The 27,583-nt window shown below is 48.0% G+C and overlaps 1 protein-coding gene across 1 annotated transcript in view; it reads left to right on the forward strand.

The window, feature by feature from the left end:
- CDS2 (CDP-diacylglycerol synthase 2) overlaps window positions 1-20,283 on the forward strand; it is a 53,440-nt gene extending 33,157 nt beyond the window's left edge. Inside the window, exons 2-13 of the mRNA XM_080813179.1 lie at window positions 4,474-4,610; window positions 5,857-5,953; window positions 6,713-6,810; window positions 9,327-9,466; window positions 11,242-11,300; window positions 12,170-12,252; window positions 14,190-14,277; window positions 14,820-14,888; window positions 15,790-15,942; window positions 17,645-17,764; window positions 18,747-18,850; window positions 19,110-20,283. Of these exons, the coding sequence (XP_080669305.1) occupies window positions 4,474-4,610; window positions 5,857-5,953; window positions 6,713-6,810; window positions 9,327-9,466; window positions 11,242-11,300; window positions 12,170-12,252; window positions 14,190-14,277; window positions 14,820-14,888; window positions 15,790-15,942; window positions 17,645-17,764; window positions 18,747-18,850; window positions 19,110-19,242 (1,281 nt within the window). The 3' untranslated portion in view covers window positions 19,243-20,283. The remainder of the gene's footprint in view (window positions 1-4,473; window positions 4,611-5,856; window positions 5,954-6,712; window positions 6,811-9,326; window positions 9,467-11,241; window positions 11,301-12,169; window positions 12,253-14,189; window positions 14,278-14,819; window positions 14,889-15,789; window positions 15,943-17,644; window positions 17,765-18,746; window positions 18,851-19,109) is intronic.
- The last annotated feature ends 7,300 nt before the right edge of the window (window positions 20,284-27,583 follow it).

A 27,583-nucleotide genomic window follows, 5' to 3' on the forward strand; every position in this document is an offset into this window, starting at 1 on the left:
CTGCCAATCTTGCCATCCCCTGGAGGAGTGCACCAGTGTACCTCTAGCACCTCCAACTCTTGGTCAAGCATGTGCCACCTTCCTGCTGGGCGAGAACTTGGGCCAGGTCCCTGGCCCTTCGGCATCCCTGCCCACGATGGAAGTTGCCGCTTGCACTTGGCTGCTTTCACTCAGGCATAAGCAGCCAAAGAGGAAGTCCTCGCGGTCTGAGCAAAAGGCCTTTTCCCACGGGGTGGGAAGGAGCCCGAACACCATAAGCCTCCAGTTTCTCTTCGCTTTTTGTTCCCTGGGCCTGTTCTCTTGTGACATCTACACCAAGGGGTTGGGGAGGGGACTGGGGGTCAGGAGCCCAGAGAGCTGGCTGTCCTGCCCGCTCCCCGTCCATGTTTTTTGGGCTATGCCCTTGCCCTTTGCACAGGGATTTACCCTTCCTCCTTGCGGGGTCCTATTGCAGCCTGTTGAGGGAGAGGTTGTCCGGGTAGGTGCTGGTCTCCTGCTAAAAGGGTGCCTCCAGTAAGGGTTCTGGGGATGCTGATTCAGTGACCTGCATCATCCCTGGGTCCTGGGGTTACTTGCTTAAGAGGCAGGAAAAACCTAGAAAGTTACCCTATTTCAGGCTTGTTCCTTTAGGGTGTTAACTTCATTTCTTAGCTGTTCATCTCAAGCTCCTTGACAGCTTGGTAATAATAGTTGTAGGGTCTTTCTTCTTTTTTTTTTTTTTCCCCAAAGATTTGAGAGAGAGAGAGAGAGAGAGAGGCAGGGGGAGAGAAGCTGACTCCCCATTGAGTGTGGGGCCCGATACAGGGCTCGATCCCAGGACTTTGACATCATGACCTGAGCCAAAATCAAGAGTCGGCTGCTTATCCGACTGCACCCCCCAAGCATCCCTTATAGCATCTAGAACTATAGATAGAGAACCAGCTCTTGTACTGCTTTCTGCCCCAGATACCCCACTTCCCCTCACCCCTTCTCTCAAGGAAGGACAGGAGTCAGGGTGATCTTGCAGGACATGGTGCTGGGCGAATGCTCATCAAGGATGTGGAAGGACCAGAGAGGCTCAGCACCGAGCTGGAGCTCGCTGCCCCTCCCCTGTGGGCGCTCTGCCTGGGCTCCTTCCTGCCCTTCCTTGCCTAGGGAAACCAGCAGCCTTTGTGAGTCTCCTTGACGACGGATGGATAAGTTAAAAATAACCTTGTGCTGGGGCATGCATGCATGCATGCATGTGTGTGTGTGTGTGTGTGTGTGCGCGCACGCGCTTGTGGCTGGATACAGGCTCTCTCCCCTGCTGGGCTCCAGCTCAGCCCCTGTGGCTTCCTGATGCTCCTGGTGAGCATCTGTGGGAGGCCTTGGTAGGGCCCAGGAGGTCACATGCTGAAGCTCCTCGGGTTAGGGGTCAGATCTAGATAATCCACAGCATCATTCCTGTGCTGATGGTTGCCGCTGGGGTGTGGGTGTTTATGTTAATATAAGGAAGGGGAAGCTTTTCTGAATGCCTCAGTCCTCCTTCACTCTAACTGGAGAGGGATGATTCCAGAGGCATTGCTGTGGTTCAGAACCTCTCGGTGCCGGAATAGGACAGAGCTCGGGGATGGGGGGGAGGGGGGTTTGGCTGTATCTCTTTAGGAAAGGAGGATCTTTCTGGGCCCGTTTGATAAGGTGAGGACACTGCAGTACTGAGGCACTTGCGTGACTTGTCCAGAGCCCCCTCGCTGTGCTGTGGCGGCGTAAGGAACAGTGACCATGTCATCAGAAGCTAAGGCTCTTGTGTCACATCCTGCTGATGAGGTCATCTGGATAGGTCCTTTACCAAAGCCAGCTGCCTCTTATTAGCAGTCTTACACTAGTTAAAGACCTCTGTTTTAGTTTAGTTTAGAAAGAGCTATTTCCCTGAGGGCAGGGGCTGGGTAGCTCTTTACCACACCTGGAATTAATTCCTGGCTTCCTCTCTCCATCATTTTTCCATCCATTTGTGAGCATTTTGCTCTGTACCAGGTATGGGGAGGTGAAGAGGAAAAAGTGGTCCTTGTCTTTAGGGAACAACAGATAAGTACAAAAATCTTCCCATCAGTCTGCATTGTGGCCAGTGCCCAGAATGAGAAGGTTAGAAGGAGTGATTGGGTTAGAGAAAGCTGGGAGAACACAGTGACACAGTGTACTTAAGGCTGGAATGTCTGAGATGCTCCTACAAATCCAAAGGAGGCCAGAAAACTTGGTAGAAAAATGATCAATGACTTGATAGACACTTTATAGAAGAAGATATCCAAACAACCAGTGAACATGAAATGGTGCTCGATTTCATGTACTTCTTAGGGAAATTCAAATTATTCAACTTAAGAAAAAGTGACTGTTTTCTGTGTTCACAAACATATATAACAAAATCTTTGAAGATGTGGTGAAATACCCATTTGCCATTTCTAGTTTACTTCATAGTGAACTTCTTGCTGAAAAGTAAAATGGGATCTCCAGCCTGCCCTCCACAATCCCATCTTCGCGGCTGCGGCCCCACACCTCCACACTCGGGGTGCGCTGGCCCCCGGCAAGCCCGGAAGCCTGGGTGCCCTGCGGCTCCCTGCGGGCTAAGGTCTGCTCATCGAGAATGTGCCATTGCTCCGAGGCAGTGGTCCACACTCTACCCAGATGAACACGCTGTAGCATCTTCTTGTGCTAGCCGTCCAGCCGTCAGGAGGATGTCAGGAATGAAGACATCCTGAATTCCCTCAAGGACCTCTGACCCGGTGGCAGGTTCGAGCCCACCCTCATCCTTTTTTGAGAAGTGCGAGGTGAAGGGTATGCAGGTGCACCTCCTCTTCACCTTCCTTCTCTGCCTGGTCCCAATGACTATACCACTGCCTTAATGACTGACCCCCAGTTCATCACACGGTCTCCAGTCTGCCACAGCGATGTTGCCTGGAACTTCCTGGTGGGCCCAGATAGCATGCCTGTGTGCAGTCCAGCCCCTGTTTTCCAGCCATCGACATCCAGCCTGATTTCGAAGACCTGCTGTCCCAGGGGCCCAGCTGTGCTAGGGTGCCCCTCCCCTCTCTGCTGCCTGGCAGTCACAGTGCTGTCCTCTGGGGATTTCATTCACGATGGTATTTCCTCGAACTCTGTGTAGAGGAATGCCTGAGGTCCAGGAAAATCCCCTGAGATGGGCACTTCTTGTCCATCCCAGCCGCACCCCCTCTCCAAACCAAGTTTCCTTACTAATAAAGTGTCGGGTGTCAAAAAAACAGTGGATTCCAAGATGCTTAAGTAAAAGGAAATGTAGTGGGATGAACACTGAGAAGTCAGAAGACCTGGGTTAATAGGAGATTTGGGGCCCACCATTGAACTTGCTCAGAGCCTCTATATCTTCATTTGTAAATAAGGATCTTCCTGTCTCCTTTCCCTTCCTTCCAGAATGACTCTGTGGCTCACAGCAGGTATGGGAAACATTCTTACAGCTGTTGAGAACTCTGCAAATCGAAGCAATATTGTTCGACTCTAATTTGTCGTGATTTGACTTCTCTTCCATCTCTTCCCAACAGCAGTGGTTCTAAATTCTTGTAAGAGATAAATGCTCCGAGTAGTAAGATCCCTAGGATTCAGAGCAGCCTGCCCTTGGTACTTTGGATAGAGAGCCAATTGCTGGCGTGACTCTGCTCCCCTCATGGGGGCGCTGGCAAGCAGGGTGAGTTTCTGACATGGCTGGAGCCTGGATGGCAACTCTGTGGGTGCCATGGCAGGGTCCTCTGGTGCCCGGGGCTGCGTGGCTGGGAAAGGACAGCAGCACCCCAGTCCTGGTGAAGCCTAGACTCTAGTAAGCAGTACTGTGTGTCTTCCACACTGCCTGGGGCTGGCCGCCTCATGGGGTGCTCCTGTGGAGTCTGGAAGTAACACAGCGAACTTTGGGGCATTTAGTGGGGGGACAACAGCTTGCACACCCGGCTTTTCTCTGAGAGCCTGGCCAGAGCCACTGGCCACTCTGGGGGCACTAAGAGTCCACAGCATGTTGTGGGAGAGCAGGGACTTTGCTGCATGATTTAGGTGTTGGTGGAGAGGTTTTAGAGGTGGATGTGTCTTTCTGGGTGCCCGTGGCCAAACCCTCCTAGGCAGTAAGCCTGGCAGCAAGGACAGGGTCAGGAATGAGGTCCCGCTGAAATTCAGGCCTGCCTCCCCTTTTGGGTACAAAAGAGCCCCTTTCCCCCTCCTCCGGACTCTTCCCTCCCCTTCCCCTGGGAGGGCAGGGGGGATTGAGCAGATAGCGGCTGTTCCTCAGTCCCCCATGGCAGATGCGTGCTTCGCTTCCAGCAGAGTCGGCCCCCTCGGCACTTGTCAGAAGAGTGTCAGGATCGCTGTGAGTCCCATCTGCTCTGTCACGTGGCTGTGCTAGGTCCTTGAGCCTTGTAGGGGGTCTTTTCCCACAGATCTCTTATGACAGGCATGTACTTCTCATTTTTTACCTCCTCCTCATCCTGTTTTTCTGCTGTGTAGGAATCGGAGTCAGAAGTGAAGGTAGATGGAGAGACTGCGTCAGACAGTGAGAGCCGAGCGGAAGCTGCTCCTTTATCAACGTCTGCAGATGATACCCCAGAGGTCCTCAACAGGGCCCTTTCCAACTTGTCTTCAAGGTATAACCTGGCTTCGTGATGCAGATGCTTGCAGGGGCCTCACCTCAGGTCCAAGAGCTGTGGAAAACCCAGAGCCCTCAGGCAGCTTGCGGTCATGGGACGTGAGCCCATGGCTATCAAAGTGTACAGGTTGGGCATGCCCAGAGGCAGTGGCCACAGTCTTCCTGCTTCTGCTCAGGCCTCCTCCGAATGTAACCTTGTGCTTGACGGCAGCTATGAGCACAGTCTAGAAGGATCTGGCCTTTGAAGGGTGCTTCGGTAGGGCTGGGAGGGACAGTAGTCCGAGGAGGAGGAAAGTGTGGACAAAGGGGTGGTGGCAGGCAAGTTTGCTGACACAACTTGTGAAGGGTTTGTGACTGATCAACAGGCTGCTTTTCACAGAGGAGCCCGAGTTTCTAGGTCAAAGTTTAGTTTTCCCTCTCCCACACACATCCATTGTGGACATTCCTTAAATTCACCCAGAAGAATTGAGAAATCTCAACTCGGGTGAATCCAGAGCTAAAATATTAGTCCCTTGAGACTCTGGTCCTCCAACACTGGCTATGTGGGCAGATTAAAAAACGCAAACTTTAAGACCTCAAAACATTATCTGAAGGTGTTGCCATGTGTGTCTTGCACACATGTGTCTCTTTGAAAGGTGGTGTCATGCAGTGGTCAAGGGCTTGGGTTCTGGAGCCAGACTTCTAGGATTCAAATCTCGGTTGGACCACGTCACAGCTACATGATTTATGTATCTCCATTTCCTACCTGGAAGGGTTAGTAGTGTTGAGGCTTAAATGCATTAATATATGCTGAGTCCTTATAAAAGTGCCAGATGCATCTTTGTGATCGTTATTACTGTTGTTGAATGTTGTTCTTACCATAAAGATACAGGGGCAGAGTGATGCAGGATTCTGCTGCTGGAAAAATATGCATTGTTTTTCTTTGGATAGAGAGCCATAGAAGCCATCCAAGTAAATGCAGAAGTGGGTACCACATTTCCCTCGGGACTTCAGCCAGATTCGTTTGTTAAGATAATAAGCTGGGAGTATTTTTCTGTACGCCTTGGAGCACCTGCTAGTTTGGTGTGGGTGAGGTGATGGCTGTTGGCCCTGCTTCTGCCCGCATGTGGCTAGTACCTCTGTCAAGGGGAAGGAGGTACGCTGCAGAAAGGGATTGACCTCTCCTTCCAGAAAGAGCAATCCTCCTTGACTTTGTGCTTTGCTTCTTTCCGGGCTCCTAACATGTTTTCTCCTTCCCCTCTTAGATGGAAGAACTGGTGGGTGAGAGGCATCCTGACTTTGGCCATGATTGCATTTTTCTTCATCATCATTTACCTGGGACCAATGGTTTTAATGATTATTGTAAGTGCCATTTGCATGCTGTTTTGGTTTTGCCTTCAGTTATTCCCATAGGCTCCGTCATCTTAAGTGTAGAGGATTGGGTTGGTTCTGGGAATCAGTGGGAGTCCTGGGTCCTCAGACCACATCTGCCTTAGAACTGTCACTGCTCCCCTTCCAGGAGCCAACTGGAGGGCTGTTGGCGTCAGCCTGTTGTGTGTGATTAAAGATACCTCTTCATTTTAAAAGTTGATACTATTATTTCAGCCCCCTGTTTGATTAGCCAGTGACCCCGGCTGTGACTCTGTGTGACTCTCCGTTTTGTTTCTTTTTTCCCTGGGGCCTCACTGTGGGGCTTAGGACTTTGATTTAAAAAATCCCAGTCCATAGCACTGCTCTGTTAGTCTTCCTGCTGGCACGGACAGGGTCAGATGACTAGTGGCTGACTGCTGAGCAAAGCAGTTGGGGATTTTCAGGTATTTCTTTTCAAAATCAAAAGGGGAAGAGATTGATGGAGTCCAGGGAAGTACAAAAATAAAAAGTTAATTGAAGCTTCAGGGGTGCCTATTTCTTGGATCTAGTCTGTGTGACACAAAGGACTGCACTGCCAAGGGGGTGCAGAGTGAGTGGGAAAGGAGGAGGAGAGCAGAGTCACTGTAGGACTGACATTTTCAAATATGATAGCTTTTCTTCAAGGCCCATGACCTGTGTGTGGGTTTCTGTTTCCAAAAATGGTAAGAACTGGGAAATTAACAAATACTCCTATTATTTTGTATCTTGTAGGTGATGTGTGTTCAAATTAAGTGTTTCCATGAGATTATCACTATTGGCTACAACGTCTACCACTCCTATGACCTGCCCTGGTTCAGAACCCTCAGCTGGTAAGCCCTCTAGCCCCACAGGGGCCCTTAATGGATTTGGATGACGAGCGTTTTGTGGTAGGTATTTACAGTCATGGTGGATAGATGGAGAGTGATGGCCGCCCACTCAGATAGCCCCTTTAAGACCCAAGTATTTTATGTGGCTGGCCTGTGAGGAGTGTTTAGTAGTTGCCTGGGGTCTAGAGTCTCCCACATGACTGCATCTGTGAGCATGTTTGCCTTGGTATTTGGATTCATCAGATGTTGCACAGTGGCCCCCACTTTTAGACCAGCATATTTTTTATGCTCTGATGTCCCAGCATCCCATGAGAGTCCTCTGTAGGTTGTCTGTGCTGGCGTTGCTGTCTCCGGAACTTGATTTCCTTGTCCTTTTTTTTTTTTTTTAAATTTTTTAAAAATTTATTTAATTTATTTGATAGACAGAGATTACAAGTAGGCAGAGAGGCAGGCAGAGAGAGGGGGAAGCAGGCTCCCTGCTGAGCAGAGAGCCTGATGCGGGACTCGATCCCAGGATGCTGGATCATGACCTGGGCTGAAGGCAGAGGCCTCAACTCACTGAGCCACCCAGGCGCCCGATTTCCTTGTCCTTGAGACAGATGGTTGAGACCAAGTCAGTTGGCTTTGGAACCCTCATTCGTTGGACGGAGGTGCCTTAGGGGCCAGGTAGGCAGGAGTGACCCTGAATACAGAGGATCTGGGCTCCTCAGAGAAGCTCTGGTCCCTCTCTCCTAGGAAAGGGCTCAGCTGCCTTCAAGCAGAAACAGAATCAAAACCTGTAGCCCAGGTGATGTCTGAGATCCCTTTCTTTTTTTTTTTTTTTAAAGATTTTATTTATTTGACAGAGAGAAATCAGAGCTAGGCAGAGAGGCAGACAGAGAGAGGGGGAAGCAGGCTCCTGCCCAGCAGAGAGCCCGATGCGGGGCTCGATCCCAGGACCCTGAGATCATGACCTGAGCTGAAGGCAGAGGCTTAAACCACTGAGCCACCCAGGCGCCCCTGAGATCCCTTTCTGATCTGAAACTCTGCTTTATTGGCTGCACTGTCCTTGCGGGACGTGCGAGCAGAGCTCTGCGTGGTGCCGAGAGGACTTGGGGCAAATATGGACCGTTCACACCTTTTGTGCTGGGATGCAAGGGTTGGTTCCATGACTTAGCAGCCTGAGAGGAATGTTTCAGGCCCCAGCAACGTGGTCATGGCCAAGGGAGCTGACGTGCTCAGACTTGGGTTGGACACATCCTTCCTAGAGATGCTTACCCACCAGCCAGCCATGCAAGCTGCCTCGTGATCTCCACACAGGCCTGTGCCTGCCACCCAGGTTCAAGTGTAGGTCTCTTCTAGGGCTCTTCTAGAGCTGCCGAGCGGTATTTTAAATTTTGTTCACACACTCAGGATGTCTGACCTTTGATTGTGGTCACTGACCAAAGGGAGTGTTTTTCATGTAACAGAAGACAAATCCAATATGAGAGTTCTTGAACTTCCACAATTAAAAAAAAAAAAAGAAAAAGAAAGAAAGAACATGGAAGAGAGAAGCTCTCCACTCTCTTTCCTACCTCCGGACCCTGGCTGAGTATTTGGAGTAGGCCTGCTTGCTCCCATGCTCCGAAGCACTGCCGAGGCTCTAAAGGTATATGAGCCATGGCTGCCCCCTGCCCAGAGCTCCAGTGGAGGAAGCAGGTTATACACACATGAAGAGTTAATGCTGGTGAAAGGCTGATGTGTCAGAGACAGGCTTTAGGGAGGGAGATACTGGGAGACTGAGTATAATTAATTGCTTAGTGAAATGACCAAATACTACATATTATAGAAATAAAGATGGGGGAGCAAATACAATGGTATTTGAGCAACGAGTGACAAAATGGGGTGAGTGAAGTGGATGTCCCAGGCTGGGGGAGACAGGAGTGAAGCGGATGGTGGCAAAGATGGAGTAAACCACTGTGATAGGGTGCCTGGGTGGCTCAGTGGGTTGAACCTCTGCCTTCAGCTCGGGTCATGATCTCAGGGTCCTGGGATCAAGTCCCGCATTGGGCTTTCTGCTTGACAGGAAGCCTGCTTCCTCCTCTCTCTCTGTCTGCCTGCTTCTCTGCCTACTTGTGATCTCTGTTGAGTAAATAAATAAAATCTTTAAAAAAAAAAAAAAAACAACACTGTGATAGGTGTGCAGGGTTCCTGGAAGAGAGGAAATAGGATGGGGAGGCAGGATGAACCACGCTCTGGAAGGTCCTCCTGCGGTGGGAGTGTTCTTAGATTAGGCATGGTAACTTTGCAAAAGGGGCAAAAGCTGAGTCCCAAGTTTGTGACAAATGGAGAGTGAGTGAAAACTGCCACAGATTTCCAGATGGACTTCCCAGCCACAGCGTCCCCAGTGAACAGGGAACCGTGGTTGGCTTGTTCTTAGCAAGCTGCCGTGGGGGGTGCAGGGGCCGGGCGGGCTGCTGCTCTGAGTTTTTGCTGGCAGCCTCACCGGAAAGGAGAGGCCACTGGCGCTCCCCACAGCAGTGACCTGTCTTCTTTTACAGGTACTTTCTACTGTGTGTAAATTACTTCTTCTATGGTGAGACAGTGACGGATTACTTCTTCACTCTGGTCCAGAGAGAGGAGCCTTTGCGGATTCTCAGTAAATACCACCGCTTCATTTCCTTTACTCTCTACCTAATAGGTAGGCATTCAGTGGTTCACCAGTTCTTGGGTTTGTCTTGTTTGTGTTTGCTGAGTAGAGGTTGGAGAACTTCTTGGTGCCTGCACAGTCTTAATGATGTTAAGCTTGACGGTGCAAGGCAGCAGAGCTGAGGGCCCTGCCTTAAATCTGAGTCATAGCAGCTCTTGACTAAGTGGGACCGAGGGCCTTGTGTGACTGTGGGGACTGCAGTTGGTGCCACCTGTCCTTGTGTCCCAGCCTCTGTGGGAGGACAGCTTAGCATGGTCCAGTCCTGACTCCCCTGTTGGCAGAGATTCTGCGGTGAGATCAAAACAAAAATACCCAGGAATTTACGTATAAAACCCAGCAGCTGTCTTTAGGGGAGTCACGTGAGAAGCTGCATGAGGGACACTGCAGTGTGGTGGAGATTTTACCCAACTGGGTTTAAAAAGACTTTGTGACTTAGGAGGAGCTGGGTGCTTAGTCTTTGGGTCTCTCGTCATCTGGAGCTAAAACAGCAAACGCACTGTGAAGATTTGATCAGATGCATTAAAAGTTCACAAACAGAAGGGTGCTGTGTCACTCTAAACTCAGTACTACCTGAGTGTTAAGTGTTAATGGTAGTGTTTTTCATAGTTGCCCTCAAAGTCAGTTTGAGGCACAGGAGAAATTTGTTCTGACCTAAATTTCAGTCTGACCTATTTTTGATCAGCTTGATAGCAATACTTGGCTCTGTGAATGGCCCCTGGCCATTAAAATAGAAAATCCACCGCCAAGGGGATCTGTTGCTGTTGAGCATAGTCCGAGAGTGCGCCTCAGGCTCCGGGAGTAGCCCCCCATAGCAGGAGGCCAGGGGTCTGGAATAGCCACATGTTGTCTTCTGGGCAGGACTGTGTTTGAGGTGCCCTGCCACTCTTCTGGATAAGCGTTTCTCTCCTTCCTGAAGGAGTGTAGGGGCCTTAAGGTTTATTTTTATTTTTATTTTTATTTTGCCACCATGTGGGTCAGTGTGAGAGATGCAAGGCCCTGACTCCATGCTAGGGAGATCTGCCCCCCTTAGCCAAACCTATAATTTAGGACAGGGGTCAGCAAGCTTTTTCTTTTTTTTAAATTTTTTTAAAAAGATTTTTATTTATTATTTATTTGACAGAGAGAGAGATCACAAATAGGCAGAGAGGCAGATGGGGGGTGGGAAAGCAGGCTCCCTGCTGAGCAGAGAGCCCAATGCGAGGCTCGATCCTAGGACCCTGAGATCGTGACCCAAGCCGAGGGCAGAGACTTTAACCCACTGAGCCACCCAGGTGCCCCCAGCAAACTTTTTCTTAAAGGTCTAGATAATATTTTAGGCTTTGGGGCCCATAGGCTCTTTCTTGCAACTCTTCTGTTCTTCCCTGGAGGATGAAAGGAGAACCCCAGATAATATGTAAACAAACAGGTATGGCTGTGTTTCAGTAAAATTTTATTTGTGAAAACTGGTGTCTGGTCTAACCTTTGTTGTTTGACCCCTGCTCTAGGATCAAAATGTCCCTATCTCATGAAGAGTATTTTAAATTGAGTGTAGTCTGCAAGATTTAAAAAAAAATATTGCCTTCCTTTGATTGTCTTGAAGGAGTCTGTTTTTGCTTCTGACACTTACTGGAATAGCTAGGTTTATTCCCCTGGGCTTTGGAATTGTGCACTGCTTGACTGCTGCAAAGAAATTGGCCAGAAGGCCGTTTAACACATCTAAAGTAAATGATTAGGACAAAGATAATTCAGAGTGTGATTCATTTTGCCCTTTCTCCTTCTCAAACTAGGATTCTGCATGTTTGTACTGAGTCTGGTCAAGAAGCATTATCGACTGCAGTTCTACATGGTAGGCGAGTTATGTGTGTGTGTATGTGTGTGTGTGTGTGTGTGTGTGTCTGAATTCTTGGCTTAAGTGAAGTTCACCAGGCCTCTTTGCTTTCTGTGACAGATCAAAACTCTGGAATGCAGTCTGTTTTGTGTGTATAGAACCTAGAGCATGAAGGGATATCTCCCATTTAAGTTACGCTGCTCTACGTCCACCTAGACCCAATCACTGTTAATTTACACCCCCAGCAGCCTCTCCACTAGAACCTGTAGGTGGCGTCCAAGTGTGGCTCAAGGTGAAGCTTTAGGCAATGCCCACAGATACTCTACCTGCTACATCACTCCCTCAACTTGGAAGCAACCCCTCACTGAGGGGCCTAAGCAAGGGTCCTAAGTAACATTTTCTTAAGATTTTATTTATTTACTTGAGAGAGCGAAAGAGAGACAGCAGAAGGAGAAGGACAAGCAGAGTCCCCACCCACTGAGCAGGGAGCCCGACATGGGGCTCCATCCCAGGACCCTGAAATCATGACCTGAGCCAAAGGCAGGTGCTTAACCGACTCAGCCACCCAGGTATCCCAGCACTCAATTAACATTTATGGAGAAAATGAGACGTACCCAGGCTTTCAGAGCATAGAAGGACTTGTTCACTGGTGGGCCCTGTGGTCCCTACTTTTGGTGGTAATTGTAGGTGGGGGCAACGTTAATCCCAAATGCCTGTTCTGTACCTTTTTACTTCCAATAAGACAGGTAGAGAAGCAGACATATTTTCTACCTGTTTTGTTGTTGTTGTTGTTGTTGTTTAGCAATTTCTGTTTGTTAATGGCTGTTATTTGAAGTTCCTTTCAAGGTAACAGGTAGGTCAAATGTATTCTTGGTTTTCTTTTGCAGTTTGGCTGGACCCATGTAACATTACTGATTGTTGTAACTCAGTCACATCTCGTTATCCACAACCTATTTGAAGGAATGATCTGGTGAGTGATGTCAGGGAGGGAGATTTCCCTTTTATTTTGTGGGTTTTCTCATGTCCAGGTAGACTGAGAATCCGTGCTTACCTTCTAAGCCGGGGATTCTCACCTTGAGCTATGTCAAAATCCCATGCAGGGGCTGGTTACAACACAGATCACTGGACCTCACTCATGAGTGTCTGCCTCAGCAGATTCAGTAATGAGAATTTGAATCTCTAGTACATTCCCAGGTGATGCTGCTGGTCAGGACCTATACTTTTAAGAACCGATATTCTAGACTAACAAGTACATGGATAATTAAAGAATCAAAGACAACACGACCTTATAGCAACCGATTTGAAAAACTAAAGGAAAATGTCGTGATCTGGTAAAATGTAAACTACCAACGGTCATGAAGAAGAAAAGTTGAAAAGATCACTAACTGTTAAAGATCTTTGAAAATCACCTAAGAATCCACACCTTGGAAGAAAACAACCAGTGATAATAGCAGAGTTTTATCTACCCCTTCATACTAAAGCTGATAAGCTTGGGGAGGCAGAAAGAAGAATGTTAAACTGATTTCTTTAATGATTACAGATAAACATTGTAAATATTGGCAAATAGAATCTGGCAATGTGTCAAAAGCACCATATACTCATTACTTAGTAGATTTTATTCCAGAAATGCAATGGTTTCAGTAGGAAGTCTGTCAACATTTATGGAAATCAGCAGGCTGAGGAAGCTGGATGATTTTGGGGAAAGGCGAAGGCATATCCTCGTTTATATAAGCGGTACTAAAGTGTTGTGCTTAAGACCCCAGATTGTGCTCTGTTTCCAGATCTCAGAATGAGGGTATAGTAATACTCACTTCCTGAGGAATAAATTAGTAAATATATGTAAAGTGCTTGGAACAGAGACTAGCTCATAAATGCTGGTCTTACTACGTTTAAAACAATGGTAGTAATGGTCTGGGAGGCACACAATCCTCCCCTTTCTCTTTCAGTTTTTGTTAGGTAATTCTAAGGAATGGCTTCTGATAACTCCTTATCTTTAGGGCCAAACATGCCACTTGTTTCTACAGTGAATCATAATTAAAATCCCTGGTTATTGGTTTTCAGCTTTACCTACAGGATTTAACCGTAGGTATAGAAAATATGAAGAGCAGAGGATATGTGCAAGAAGCCTGGACAAAGTAAATAATGGGCGGGGTTGTGAGGATACAGATGCTCTCTTAACAAACAGAAGATATTGCCTCTAGTTGTCAGGAACTAGAACTAGGAAGTCAGAGATTTACGTATATTATGTTAAATACAGAACTTTAAATAGAGGACATTTGAAAAACATGACGGTCAGAGAGTGGCGAGGGAGGAGAGCAAAAGGATGCAAGTGTGGAAATGGCCTCCTTTTTCATAGTGGGGATCAGCAGGTGGGGCGGGGGGGGGTGGTGGCGAGGGAGCTCGAAAAGATAGCTAGATCTGTGAGTTGTGGTTCTGCGCTCAGCGTAGCCCTAGGGAGAGGGAGTGCTCCTGAGAGCTAGTCATAAACCGTTCACCTAGATAAATTATGAAACAGACATGAAGTAGTCAGGAATGAGTAAAAGTAGTTATTTGGGGGGAATGGAGATAGGGAGGGGGAAGCAAGGAAAACTTTCTCTTCTTTACAGTTCAAATTTGTATTACCACATGCATATATTACTTCATAACAAAAAAGGAACACATGACATTTTATAGAACCCCCCCCCCCATTTACTTGGGAGCCATTTGGTAAAGATTGGAACATCTGCTGTGTGCCAGGTACTAGGTATAGCTTGTCTGGTATTTTCTTTCTTTCTAGCTTATTCCTTCATGGATGACAAGTACTTAGAGGTTATTTTGTTCCTGGAGTTGATGAATGGCATTGTTTTATAGACCTCTGAGGTATTGTCATCTGGGGAGAGTTGGTTTTCACTTTGATTTATTCCCTAGGTTCATTGTCCCCATCTCTTGTGTGATCTGTAATGACATTATGGCCTATATGTTTGGCTTCTTCTTCGGTCGGACCCCACTCATCAAGGTAAATGGGTCACCCTCACATGAAATACCACTGTGAGGGAAAGGTGGTCCTTTCCGTAGAGTAGATCAGCTTGGGACAAAAGAAGTCTAGCTTGTGTGAATATCTTTATGTCATCCTGGAGAAAGGCTGGCAATAACTTAGTTTTAGGAGAAAAGCCAAAGGAAGACAACTATTCATAGAGAAAAAAAGAGCTAACAGAGAAAATATCTTATAGATTATATAGACACATTTTGGGGACTTTGATTGGAATTTGTGTGTTGTCATTTAATTATATTTTATATATAATATAAAATATATATTTTTTATATATATATATATATATATAAAAACTGGGACAGAAGAGAAACTGAGGGGTATCAGGCCAGGAACAAGGAGACCAGGCAGGGGTTGTTTTAGAAGGGAAGGAGGTTAACAAAATGAGGTGGGGTTTTTGTTTTGTTTTGTTTTGTTTTTTATAGTAGGAAGGTTTTAAATAAGTAATCATTGTTCTCAAAGCCAGTTACCAAAATGCCCTTTGTTAAGAATTTGCTTTCTGTCTGTAGCTGTCCCCGAAGAAGACCTGGGAAGGCTTCATTGGGGGCTTCTTTGCTACTGTGGTGTTTGGCCTTCTGGTAGGTGGTGGTTCGCTGCTGGGTGGGAGAGTGGACAGAGACCTCACACCCTCCCTCAGAGCTTGTCCAAGGCTAGAGAGCTTGTTTCCTGAGGCCCAGGACTCTGTCCTGCTGCACGGTAACCTTGCCCCTGAGGGGCATGAGTATGGCACGCTCTGTAACTGGCCCCATGCCAGTTCTCAAACAGGATCTTGGCAGCTGAGGGGCGGGGCCATGTGCGCCTGCACTCCCCTCAGACCAAGGCACGCGATGCCCAGCAGGTAGTGTTCTTGTCCACCATTTTGATATTTCAAGGTTGAGTGACTGGCAGCTGAGAGTAGGAGGGGAGGTGGGCTCTGCCGCTTTGGCTGAGGTTCTCTCCCATGTACGTCCTGTGGGAGGAGGATGATTTTCCGCCCTAACCCTGCTTCTGACCATTAGGCCAGCCTCTCTCCTTTTTCAGGGGTGTCCAGCTGTCTTCCAGTACTGATTCCCTTTCTTCATTGCTCTTCCACCTTCTTCCTCCAGGCTGGCTGTCTCTCACTGTACCACTCCCTGACATTCTGCCTCCAGTTCAAATGAAATTAAGAGATCCTGAGGAAAAGGGACCATAGCTCCCCTAAATGGGGAGAATCTTCTTGTAGCTCTTTGCCCAAATTCCTTCAGGTCTTTTGTGGATACTGACCTGGGTGTTCAGGCAATTCTGTGTAAAGCCGCAGCAGGCCATGCACCTGTTTTTAAATCCTTTTCCAAATTCAGGCAAAATAGTCCTGTGGGGAAGCATGAACCTCTGATTTAGTGCCCAGCTCGCAGTTAGCAGTGTCCTAGGCACTGTGAGGGGGACAGCCAAACCCCATGTGTGCTGCCCGGGTGGGCTGGCTGGGCCTTGTCTCTTCTGCCCAACTCTGCTTTTCATCCTCAGCTGTCCTATGTGATGTCCGGGTACAGATGCTTTGTCTGCCCCGTGGAGTACAACAATGACACCAACAGCTTCACTGTGGACTGTGAGCCCTCAGACCTCTTCCGTCTGCAGGAGTACAACATTCCTGAGGTGATCCAGTCGGTCATTGGCTTGGTATGTGCCACTCATGTCGGGCAAGCTATCCTTGGTTAGGTAATGACTACAGAGAGAGAGAGCCCTCTCTCCACCACTGCCACTCCCTTAGAAAAAGCCTGGCTTCCTCCCTCCACAATGCCAGGGCCCAGGATAGAGGAGACTCGTCCAAGTCAGGTAAGGGTGAGAGCAGAAGGAGACCTTTCATCTCACCTCAGTTCACGTAGACCAGTGGTTCTCAAACTGTGCTCTGTGGATCCCTGAGATCCTTTCAGGGGGCCTGTGAGGTCACAGTTATTTTCATAATAAGAAAATGACATTATTTGCCTGTTTTTACTTTGTTGACATTTGCTGTGAATGGTGCAAAAGCAGTGGTGGGTAAGCTCGCTGATGCTCTAGCACGAGTGAAGGCAGTGGCAGCAAACTAGACTAAGTCGTGGGATTCTTCATGCCACACACTTGCAGTTAGAATAAGCCAGCTCCTCTTAAGAATTTCTTTGATGAAAACGTAACATGGTTCATTTTATTATATCCTGACCCTTGAATACATGTCTATACTCTTGTGTACCCAAATGGAAACTATGCCTAGAATATTTCTGCTAAATATGGCAGTCCGGTGCTTACCTAAAGGAAAGCGCGAATGCACCTGTTTGAGTTATGAGCTGAGTTAGCTGCTTTTTTTTTTTTTTAAATAGGGACATAATTTTACTTGAAAAGAACTGACAAACTCTAGTGTTTCAGCCTTGTGTATTCGATAACATTTTTCTTGAAAATGAACGAAGTGAGCCTGCAACTTCAAGGAAAACCCCTGACAGTGATTGTTACTGATGATAGAATTTGGATTCCAAGTGAAAATTAATATTTTGGAAAGCATGTACCTGTCCCCGGAGTTTGACAGCTTCCTGATACTTCAAAGCTTTGTGGATGAGAGCTGCAGTGATTTTTTGTGTGTGATTTTTATAGTGATTTTAACATACGATGTTTTGACATTGTATATAGCAAACTGTCTACACTTGGAAGACTTACATAACTTGGTGAACTATCGTTTTCTAAATGGCCAGTGCGTGGTGTTACAACTGTCAGGTGTGGGTCAAAGATCCATTCAAAGTACAAGACAGATCAATGGATTTCAATGTTAAGAGCACAGAAAGTTCATTTGTAGGATTTCAAATTCCATACTGCACCAAATTTTTAAGAAACTACCACTTGTCAAGTTCTGGTGTTGTGTCAGAGAAGAATACCCATAATTATCTAAAATACTCTTCCTTGGGGCGCCTCGGTGGCTCAGTAGGTTAAAGCCTCTGCCTTCGGCTCAGGTCATGATCCCAGGGTCCTGGGATCGAGCCCCGAATTGGGCTCTCTGCTCAGCAGGGAGCCTGCTTCCTTCTCTCTCTATGACTGCTTCTCTGCCTAATTGTGATCCCTGTCTGTCAAATAAATAAATAAAATCTTTTTAAAAAAAATAAAATAAAATACTCTTCCTTTTTTCAGCCACTTAACTTGTGTGAGGCTGGATTTTCTCCACATACTTCAATTTAAACATCATATTGCAACAGACTGAATGCATGATACTGAATGTCCTCTATTAAGCTGAGCAGTAGAGAGTTACAGACAAAATCCAGTTTTCTTACTAATTTTGTTTTTGGAGGGAAAATAGAGTTCATTTCATAAGGACTCACTTGTGTTAACAAGGCATCTTGACTGATTTCATTTTTCTTCTCAGACAACAGTCTGGATGTACCCCTTCCAGATCCACAGCATCGCCCTCTCCACATTCGCCTCGCTCATTGGCCCCTTTGGAGGGTTCTTTGCAAGTGGATTCAAACGAGCCTTTAAAATCAAAGTAGGAAAACCCTCTTTTCTGTTTCTCTCATTGTCTCCTCCTGGTCTCCTCCTGTCCCACCCCATCCACCACCCCCTCCTTCAAAATACCAAGCTGTAAATACCAAGCTATAAACCAGACTATTAATGTGTGCTCTTCTTCACCCATGGGTGGGATTTAGGCTGGTAAATTTAAAGTGCATTGTTTCCTGGGCGCCTGGGTGACTCATTTGGTTAAGTGTCTAACTCTTGATTTAAGCTCAGGTCATGATCTCAAGGTCCTGAGATCAAGCCCCACATCAGTCTTGGCACTGGGCATGGAGCCTGCTTAAGATTCTTTCTCTCTCTGCTCTTTGGCCACCCCCTCCCCACATGCGCGCGTGCGCTCTCTCTCTCTCTCTCCCTCCCTCCCTCCTCCTCTCCAAAAAACAACAATAACAATATTGTTTCCAAGAAAATTCAGTATAGTTGACCCTTGAACAACACAGGGGTTAGAGGCACTGATCCCTCCCTCCTGTCCCCATCCTCCCACGCAGCAGAAAATTCACATATAACTGTTGACCGGAAGAATTACTGATAACAGTTGATTAACACTTATTTTGTTATACGTATTATAGACTGTATTCTTACAATAAAGTAAGCTAGAGGGAAAAATGTGATTAAGAAAATTTGAAAGAAGGGAAAATGCATTCACATCAATGTACTGTATTTACTGAAAAAAATTCACATATAGGTGGACCTGTGTAATTCAAACCCCTATTGTTCAAGGGTCAGCTGTAGTTCGATTTTCAGTGTATTTGTTCATATATCTTGTATCTTTCTTCAGAAGAAACATTATATCATAAGACTCTGTCCTATTATACCCTCAGCATTTGAACCAATACTTCTTACTTTCTGTTGCCTTTAGCTACTCAGGACAGTAGCTGGGCACTGAGGTGGGACAGTAGGCCAGGGTTTGGGGTTGGCCTCCCCAGGTTCACCAGTCCTGCCCCTGCCTTTAACAGGACTTCGCCAACACCATTCCTGGCCACGGAGGCATCATGGATCGCTTTGACTGCCAGTACCTGATGGCCACCTTTGTTAACGTGTACATTGCCAGTTTTATCAGGTACAGTGCCTTTCCGTCTGGACCAAGTTGGTGGGATTTTGAATGTGTTGAAATTCTGGAAGTGTAGCTACAAATCAGTGGGAGGGAAATGCATCCCAAACATGAATGCGGTTTTCAGTTGCTACTCTGTCTGGGTTCTCTGAGGGTTCCCTGCCCTCCACAAGTAGGGAATCTAGAGGGAATAGCAGCCGTTTGAATAATCAGGCCCCAGAAACTGCTGGACATCCACTCAGCGCTATTTCCTCACATTCTCTTCCAGGGGCCCCAACCCAAGCAAGCTGATTCAGCAGTTCCTGACCCTGCGTCCGGACCAGCAACTGCACATTTTCAACACCCTCAGATCTCACCTGGCCGACAAGGGGGTGCTGACAGCTGCCGTGGAGGATGAGTAGCGGCCCCAGGCCAAGACGGCAGGAGCAAGCGAGCGAGGGGCTAGGTTCCAAGGCAAAGCTCCCCTGGTGTGACTCAGTCCATGACAAGGCTTCAACTCACTGTCTTTTTTTTTTTTTTTTTTGTAGAGTGTTTTTTATTTGTGGGTTTTCAGAACAATCTGTATATATAGTCTATGTGCTTATGATTTGGGTTGTGGGTAAACTACAGCTCTGAGTTGGAAAGAAGTCACTGCGGTCAGACCTTTCAGGTTTTTTAAACAAAAACAAAAGTTTTAACCTGGAAGACAGTGTTGCCCACCTGGGGTGCATCTGCTTGGTGCTTCTTGCTCCCAAGCTAGAGCTTCTGTTGCCGGGCTCCATCAGGGAGTGGATGTTCATCTGTGGCTGACCAGTTCAGGCCCCCCCCCCCGCCCCCGGCCTGCCCTTGTAGCTGCCCCCCAGCTGGGAAGAGGTGCACAGCTTGGATGTCTTTGCCCCGGAGAGCTTTTACCTGGGCCTCTCGAGAATCCCTGCCCTGGAGCGACGGGACAGTTGCCTTCTGTCTGGAGGGACAAAGACTGTTTAATTAGATAAACATTCTACCCGCAAGGTCCTGTGGGATGTGAGCTCTGCTTTATGACATGGGTTAACCTTACTTCATCACAGACTGAAAGAAGGCTTCAATTTTTTTTTTCAGGAAGCACGAGAAATTATTTATAATAGTCCGAAAAAGTACACTGTAATATTTTGAGTGTATGCGGTAGAACGTGCCGTCACTAGCCCTTCCCCCAGGTGGTCGGCTCATGGCTCACGTGGCTCCTCTTGGGCAGTCCGGCTAACTGTATCTTTTCAGGGCCGATGCCGTTCACGTTTGTGCTGTAGACTTGTTGCTGCTGAATCCCTCCTGGGGGCTGTCCTGTTAGGCAGGGAGCAGGGGGCTTCTCGTTCACGTGCCCTTTGCCTGACCGACCACCCTTGTAGCTGCTGTGTTGTGTATATACTACTCTAAAGGCAAGTGTGTACCTGTGTGTGTGTTTTAAAAATCATTTACTTCTTAGAGTGATTTCAGTTGTACCATGACTTCTTCACTGCAACCACAAAATCCTGCTTACAACTCTGGAAACCTAACCCGATTAGAGGTGTAGAGGTGTGACTGTTCTGAAGATTATATGCACACTTTTTATATATATATATATATATATATATATATATATATATATATACACACACACACACACACACACACACATATATATATATATGAAATGTGACCAGTTTAAATGTAGTTCGTATTTTATTGAGGGACCTTTTTTTCTTTTAAACTGTGATTCTCCCCCACCCCACCCCCGCCTTCTGATAGGAGTGATATTGACTTTGGGGAGACAAGTTCTTTGTTAGGTCAACAAGCAGGGGAGGATAGGAAAGAGAACTTGGTGGCCAGCTGTGTTCAGTTATTCCGTGCCATGCTGGTTCTCCTTGCCAAATGAGGGTGCAGTGACTTGCTTCAGCACCTTGGTCTGCTACTGTTTCATTCTGTTTCTGTTTCCGTCAGTCGTCCTTGGAAGCTCACGGTCAGCTCAGCTCACTGCCATGTACGGCGCAGGGCGGCAAGCCCCTGTCGACATGGCAGCTCACGGTCACTGCGTGGGTCTCCCCACGCGTGCAGCATTGAAGCAGCTTTCCCCGTCTGAGCTTGTACTTCTGTTTCAACACGTGGCTTTCCTGGTTCAGGCCTGAGGGCCCCTTAAAAACAAAATGTGTTTTTGCGTGGGGTTTCCATTCTGCCTGGGTGACCCTGGGCAGGACACATCCCTCTCTGGGTCCTCGTGTTCTGAGCACTCCCTTAATTCAGTATTCCGTGATTCTGACTGAACAAGTTCGTGTCACCCGAGGCTACTTGTGGGTATCGAGTCGTGTCCTGGGCACATAAACAGCAAGAGCTTTCAGGCTGTTTCTAAATGCTTGTCTTTGAGATGAATCAGTATCTCACCAACAAATCTTAAACAGTGGAGGTCATTAGTAACAGATCTAGTTTTCACATTGAAGAATGGACTTGGTTCCTAAAACCAGAGACAGAAGGAATTGTCTCTGTCACCTTATTGTGGGCCTACAGTGGGCGCCTTGGTGGCTGGGGCCCAGCAGCCCTCAAATAGGGACATCTTTGGGATCAGCCTGCCTGGCACAATCCTTTGTGGAAGGCAGTGGTCGCTGAGGGGGCCTCTGGGGTCCTGTGAGACTAAAGCTGGATGCTCACAAGAGCTCTTCGTAAGAAGCCCTGAAGGTCAGCTTCAGTTTTATCTTCTATTTTCCCCACGTGCTTTCTGGTCAAGGAAGAGGAATTTCCTAGCCTAGTAGCCAGGCAAGCAAAGCCACATTTTGTCTCTGTCTACACACAGTGTTTTTCTTTCTCCCATTTATTGAGATATTTCACCATATCAACAAGATCGCTAGAGACTATTTTAACATACCCCTGTGCAGGTCTTCATGAGTGGCATAACTTGCTTCAGATCCACTTGTTTGTGTGTGAGAAATAAAATGTGACAGAAACTGTGTGCTCTCCCTTGTTGTGACTTCCGTGTTTCCCTTCCACGCGTGGTTTGATGTTTCCTACTTGTTATCGCATCATAAATATCCTGCAGTCCTGGTTTAGAGACTTTTGTTTTCTGCTCTGAATCTTAACTTTCTCACAGCGGCCCTCCAAGGCGCCTCAGGTGGGAGTCCCGAGCACCTTATAGCCAAGGACGTAGAGGCCCAGAGCAGCGGGAGCCTTCCCCAGGGTCACGTGGCAGAAGCAAGCCTCACTCCATCTTGCACTCTGCTCACCGGGACAGGGACCATCCCTAGCCCCACTTGCTTTTGTGAAAGTGGTGGTAAGTGTGCCAGGAATTTAGCATCCGGTGGACCTGTGCCCCAGGTTGGAGCTTAGGGAGGGAGCTGATAAGCAAGGTTGTCATGGAAACCAGGGAGCATCTACAGAGGGCTGGGCCTGAGCATCCTCCCTGGGGACTGTTCAGGGGACACCCAAGTCTTTTCCCCTTACGAGCACTTGCCACCCCCTTAACTGCCCTCAGCATTGAGAAAGTCACATGTATGTTTTGCTTCTAAGAGTGAAACCCCTTAAGGCACACTGGGTCTTGTTTGTGTTTATTATTTTTTGCCTATTTCATATTCTGAGCATATTAGTAGCTACAGTATAATTATATTTAAAACGTATTTACTCTTAGTCTTTTCTATATTCTGTACTTCTAGTTCGATAATGTATATCTGAAGTTAGTATCTCTTTCACTTTTAGAAGGGGTGAAATGTAGTATTTCATCATACACAGGTGGACTTTGGAGCCATTTTCATGGTATTTATTTATTTTTCCCCACTGGGCTTCTTCTCCTGTAACTTGACATATTTTTGGAATCTTCCTGCATACCGTATTTTTAAGGAGATTAAACGGACCCTGATTTGAGTAAGCTAGTTGCTGAGTTGGCTAGAGGCTGATATGAATGGATCCTTGAGTTCAGATCTTCCAAGTGTCCGTGAGTCCCCAGCCAGCCCAGAGTCACCCCTGATGTTGATGGGAGAGGGTGGGGTGGGGGGCGGGGGTGTGAATGACTCAGGGGGTGTGAATGAGCGTCACTGCTCAGAGAACTCAGCAATGGCCTTGCTCTGTAAGGAGCTTGCCCAGGTCAATTTCTAAGCAAGTAGCTTTTCATTACTCTACCAGATGTGGTCTATCATTGCCAGAACTTCTTCCTGTGTCCGAAGTGTCTTTGGCACCGTCGCGATCTTTCAGACTAACTCTGTGCTCACCTTCCTTTCCTGTTGTGGTGATGTGCTGAGTAGTAGGTAGAGTGGGGAGGGGGTTGGTTTCACTTGGACCCACCAAAGTCAGGGAGGGGAGGAAGAGCTAAGAGGAGGATGTCCAGGTGGCTATGTAGGCATCACAGGATGGTGAACCGTTTGCAGACTCACTGTGCCTGTCTGCGGCAGGGGCCCCGAAGGAGCAGCTGGAGCAAACCATCTGCTTCCCGCAGACGGGCTAACCCTTGGGCAGAGTTTCATTATTCTGTCCTTGTCGTGGTCAAAATGAACTTCTCTTTCCCTCGATTGCTGTCCACACAGTTGCCCAGTTTCTAGTTTTTGAAAACATTTGCCACTCCCACTACCTGACTTGGTTTCCCTTGTTGGGTGAGGATCTGAAGACCTGACCTGCAGAGGGTGCTGCCCTTTGGACCAAGTGATGATGAGTGAAAGGTCTCTTCTAGGCCCCCCTCCTCTTAGTCCCAGACTCTGCTCACCCACATCCTTGCAGAAGGCGGCCCTCTTCTCAGTAATGAACGGAGTCCCAGCTGCTGACTGCTTGTACCACTGGACGATGGCCCTGTCTTTCTGTTCCTCCTGGCTCTGCCCTGCCACCCTCCCCTTTTCAGGCTGACCAGCAGTGACCTTACTTACCTGGGCTCTCAGATGGGTAGAGGCTATTCTTCCCTGGGGTGTCTCCTGACTGAGTGAGATTTTCGCTGGTTTGTATGTAGACTGTGTTTTCAAGGGCAAAGAGATCATGGCTATGAGGACCCTTTGGGAGGTATACTTTGGATGCTGAAATGTTAGGGTTTGTAGAACATATGGGTGATTTATGAGACTGGGGGCAGAATAGGTGACATCTAGGACCTTATGGCCAGTGGGTTTCAAATCTGTTGGCCATTTGAAGACCCTGTCCCATTCCCTCCCTCTCCACCAAATGCCTTTCTGCTGAAGCTTTTTATTCTTGAGCCAGTAAGATGCCAGCAGTGTTGTTTGTTAATAATAATTGCAATAATAGTAATAGTGCTTAATATGTGCCAGGTATAGTGCTAAGGGCTTACGTACATTATCCCTTTTAATCCAGAAAACAACCTTTAATTAGGTATTATCCCCATTTTATAGGTAAGGAAACCGAGGCACCATGACAGGCTGATCTCAGTGGCTGAGGAGATAGACTTCTGGCTCCAATAGCCCTAGGTCTGGGCAGGTTACTGGGTGTAACTCCAACTGGTGGGGTCTGAGAGTTGCACCTCCCTCGTGGGAATGTTGTGAGGATTTTTAGGAGATAACGCATGTAAGCATTTAGCATAGTGTCTGGCACGTAGTAAGCCCTCAATAAATGGTAGTTATTTTTGTTGAACTCGGCGAGTAATTTGAACCCAGGTTGGTGTAATGCCAGAGACTGGGTTTTTAGTCACTGCACTGTCTCCTGCCCAGCACGTATCCTGGGTGTTCACAGTCTAAAAGATTTTGAGAGAAGTTATCCAACCTTAACACCCACCTCCAGCGTCTGGGTGCATCACACTTCTCTTTCCTTTCATCAGGCTGGCCTTCTAAATGGCCATGAGGATGGTCAGAAATTCTCTACTCTTAGTTGGAATGGTTTCCTTGAGGTCTTGCCCACTTCCTGTTGCCCCTGGGGTAGGCTTTCCGTGGAGAAGGAGCCCCTTACTTCCTGCCTGTTGGTGCCTCTGCTCCATGAGAGGGGAGGGCTTGTGAGTCATCCTGGACCCTGTTTTCTTCTGCCCAAGGACTGTGCCCTTTGCACACAGCTCAGGGGCCTGCAGCTGTTCCCTGTGAGGGGGGACCTCTCGGTGGGGGGAAAGAGAAGCCTTCTGTGTGGCAGATTATAGTAGTGACAGAAAGCCTAAAAGCTCTGCCCACACTCACAACATCACCAGTCAGGGGCCTTGTGTTTCGAGCTTCCTTACAAGTACTAATGGGCTAGAAGCAGGTAATCTCTTGAGGATAGGTGGTGTGGGGTGTTTCTCTTGGAGTCTGAGTTAGCTAGAATTGAGGTTAGTTTAAAGGATCACATGGGTGTGTGATGAATGAAGGGAAATAGACACTGGATTGTGCGAAAAATCTTTTCACTTGGTTTTCTGAATAGAGATGGGGACTTGGGGAGGGCATGGGTGTGAGGTGGAGGCTTCTTTGCTTGGGAGGAATCTTGTTGACAGAGAATCCACGAAATTCTCAAACCAATGGACTAGTGATAACAGAACTACCGATTGAACATGGACTGTTTCCTGGGTGTTGGTGGGGAATGAAGACCAGACTCAAAGGCCCATTGTATTTAAGGAATGGTTTCTCTCCTTCAGTTGAATAATGAAGTACTGGCTATGACAGGAATCAGGAGAAGGTTATGGAAGAGTTCAGTAAGCAGCTGCTGCGACAGGCTGATCCTGGCTTGCCCTCATGCCCTTCTGGACCAGCGTTTGCCAGGCATGGCACTTCTTCCCTTACTGTTGCATCTGATGGACGCAGGCTGCTTTCTGTCTGTAGAGAAGTTGTCCTCTCAACTGGGGATGAGGACCCAGTTGGGCTGTCGATGGCCCCGTGTTGGTCTCCCAGGCATTAGGCAGGGCCTGGCTCCTTGCAGCCTTTTCCTGTATGTAGTGCTCTAGGGGTTTAGCTGGGTTCGGCCACCTGTGATTCTGTTCCAAGTGAAATTGTGTCTCTGATCTCATCCCCATTGCTGTTTTTGTCCTCGGCTCCTGGAACACGTCTGCTTCTCACCTTCATTCGGTTCCTGGACTGGGCTTGCTGCCTTGGTGCCTGGAAATGCCAGAATAGGAAGGGAGTTAATATTTTCTAGTGGGCAGAATGTGTATACATGTTTTTCTGAGAGTGTCCTTGGCGTGCTGCTTCGTTTTCATACACAGAGCATTATGTTGCTACCTTATGTCCCGCTGGCTGGGTGTCTGGGACCTGGCTGGAAAGAGAAAGGGCTGAGCAGACATCACAGCCGATAAAACCAAAGGATTTGGAGCCAAGAGAACAAGTCAGGACAGGATGCAGAGATGGGGGATTTCCAGGCAGAAGACCACTGAGGAGCCACGGTGGCAAAGGAGAGGCCAGGAGTCCCGAAGCTGAGGACAGACGGACAGAGGCCAGCACTGTGTTTTATGGGTGTGGGGACCAGAAAGCCCATCCAGGAAGATTCAAAGCTCGTGGATTATGGATTATCTTCTGGAGCTGATGCTGATACCAAATTTTAATTTTTATTGATGTTTAATACTTTCCAAAAGAGGAAGGGAGAACCAAAGTGGGCGAGGTAAGAAGTCCGCCCTTGGAGCCCTGGGAGCTCTGTGTTGTTGGGTGAATTGGGCGCAGCTGTGGACCCGCTCAGGTCTGTGTGCTCCGAGGATCTGTTTAATGGGAAAGCCACCCCACACAGAAATGGCCTCCCCACCCACACTGGGGAGTGTGAGGCAGTCACCTAGGGCCCATCACGGCCTGTGTCTGCCACCCAGAGCTTAGCCTGGATGTACCCTGCCCCCTCAAGGTCAGTTTCTCTGCCCCTCCTCTGGGGGGTGCGATTCAGTGGTCCCGCACGGATAAGCCGGGTACTGACATTCGGTTTCTGGCCCTCAGATGCGGGGGACCTTGGAGCCGTTCTTGGGGGTGTGTGGAGCCCACCGGACAGCCCCTAAGGCCTCCACAGTTAGGGTGTGTGGGTGTGTGGGTGTGTGTGTGTGTGTGCTGTGCCCTTTAGCTGACGTGGGGGTTCACAGAGTCCGCGTGTATTCGCCACAGCTGACCTTTGTGTGCTGTCTGATCTGTGTTGAACAATACATGTAGATGCTTTTTCAGCGCAATTCCAGAACATCCTATATTGTACATTGGGAAATATTTACCTTATTTATATACCTGAATGTTCCTGTTACACAAATAAACATCAATTAAATTCTGTGTTGCTCGTGGTTTCTGCTGGGGGAGGAGTGCCTTTTGAAGGCGCACACGGGCTTGGCTGGAGAAGAGGGTGGTTTGTGTGGAACCAGCATCCTTTCCCAGAATGCTGCCGACCTCTGCCTGCTTCTAGAGACACTCTGCCCTTGGCCTTCACAACCTCCTCTCTTGGCTTTCCTTCTGTTTCCCTAACTCTTCCTCCTCCACCACTTTTCTGAGTATCTTCTTCCACCTGTCCGTCCCTCAGACCGTGACACTCTGCCCAAGGCTCTCTTCTCCCCAACACCGAACTCTGTCCTGTGTTCTGACCCACTCCCAGGGCTCCGATGACCACACTCACCTCCACGATTCCCAAGTGCACATCCCTAACCCGCATAGGCTGTGAGGTCTCTTCATATGGACTTTGCACGACCAAACCCAGACCCTGGCCCTTGACCCACACGTGGCCCAGTCCAGTGTTGTGTCCCACAGAGTTGTGTTCCACGGCTGGTACCTGGGAGCCATTTTGTCAGTAAGCACGGCTGCCCGTCCTACCTTCATCCTGCCTGCCTGCCGGGTCTCCACAGCCTGGCTACCTCCGCCATCCCAACCCTTCCTCTCCAGCTGGGGCAAGCTTTCTCTGCTGGAGCCCTCCTGCGGCCTGAGGGCCAAGTCC

The sequence above is a fragment of the Martes martes genome (assembly GCF_963455335.1).
Source record: "Martes martes genome assembly, chromosome: 9".
NCBI lineage: Eukaryota > Metazoa > Chordata > Mammalia > Carnivora > Mustelidae > Martes > Martes martes.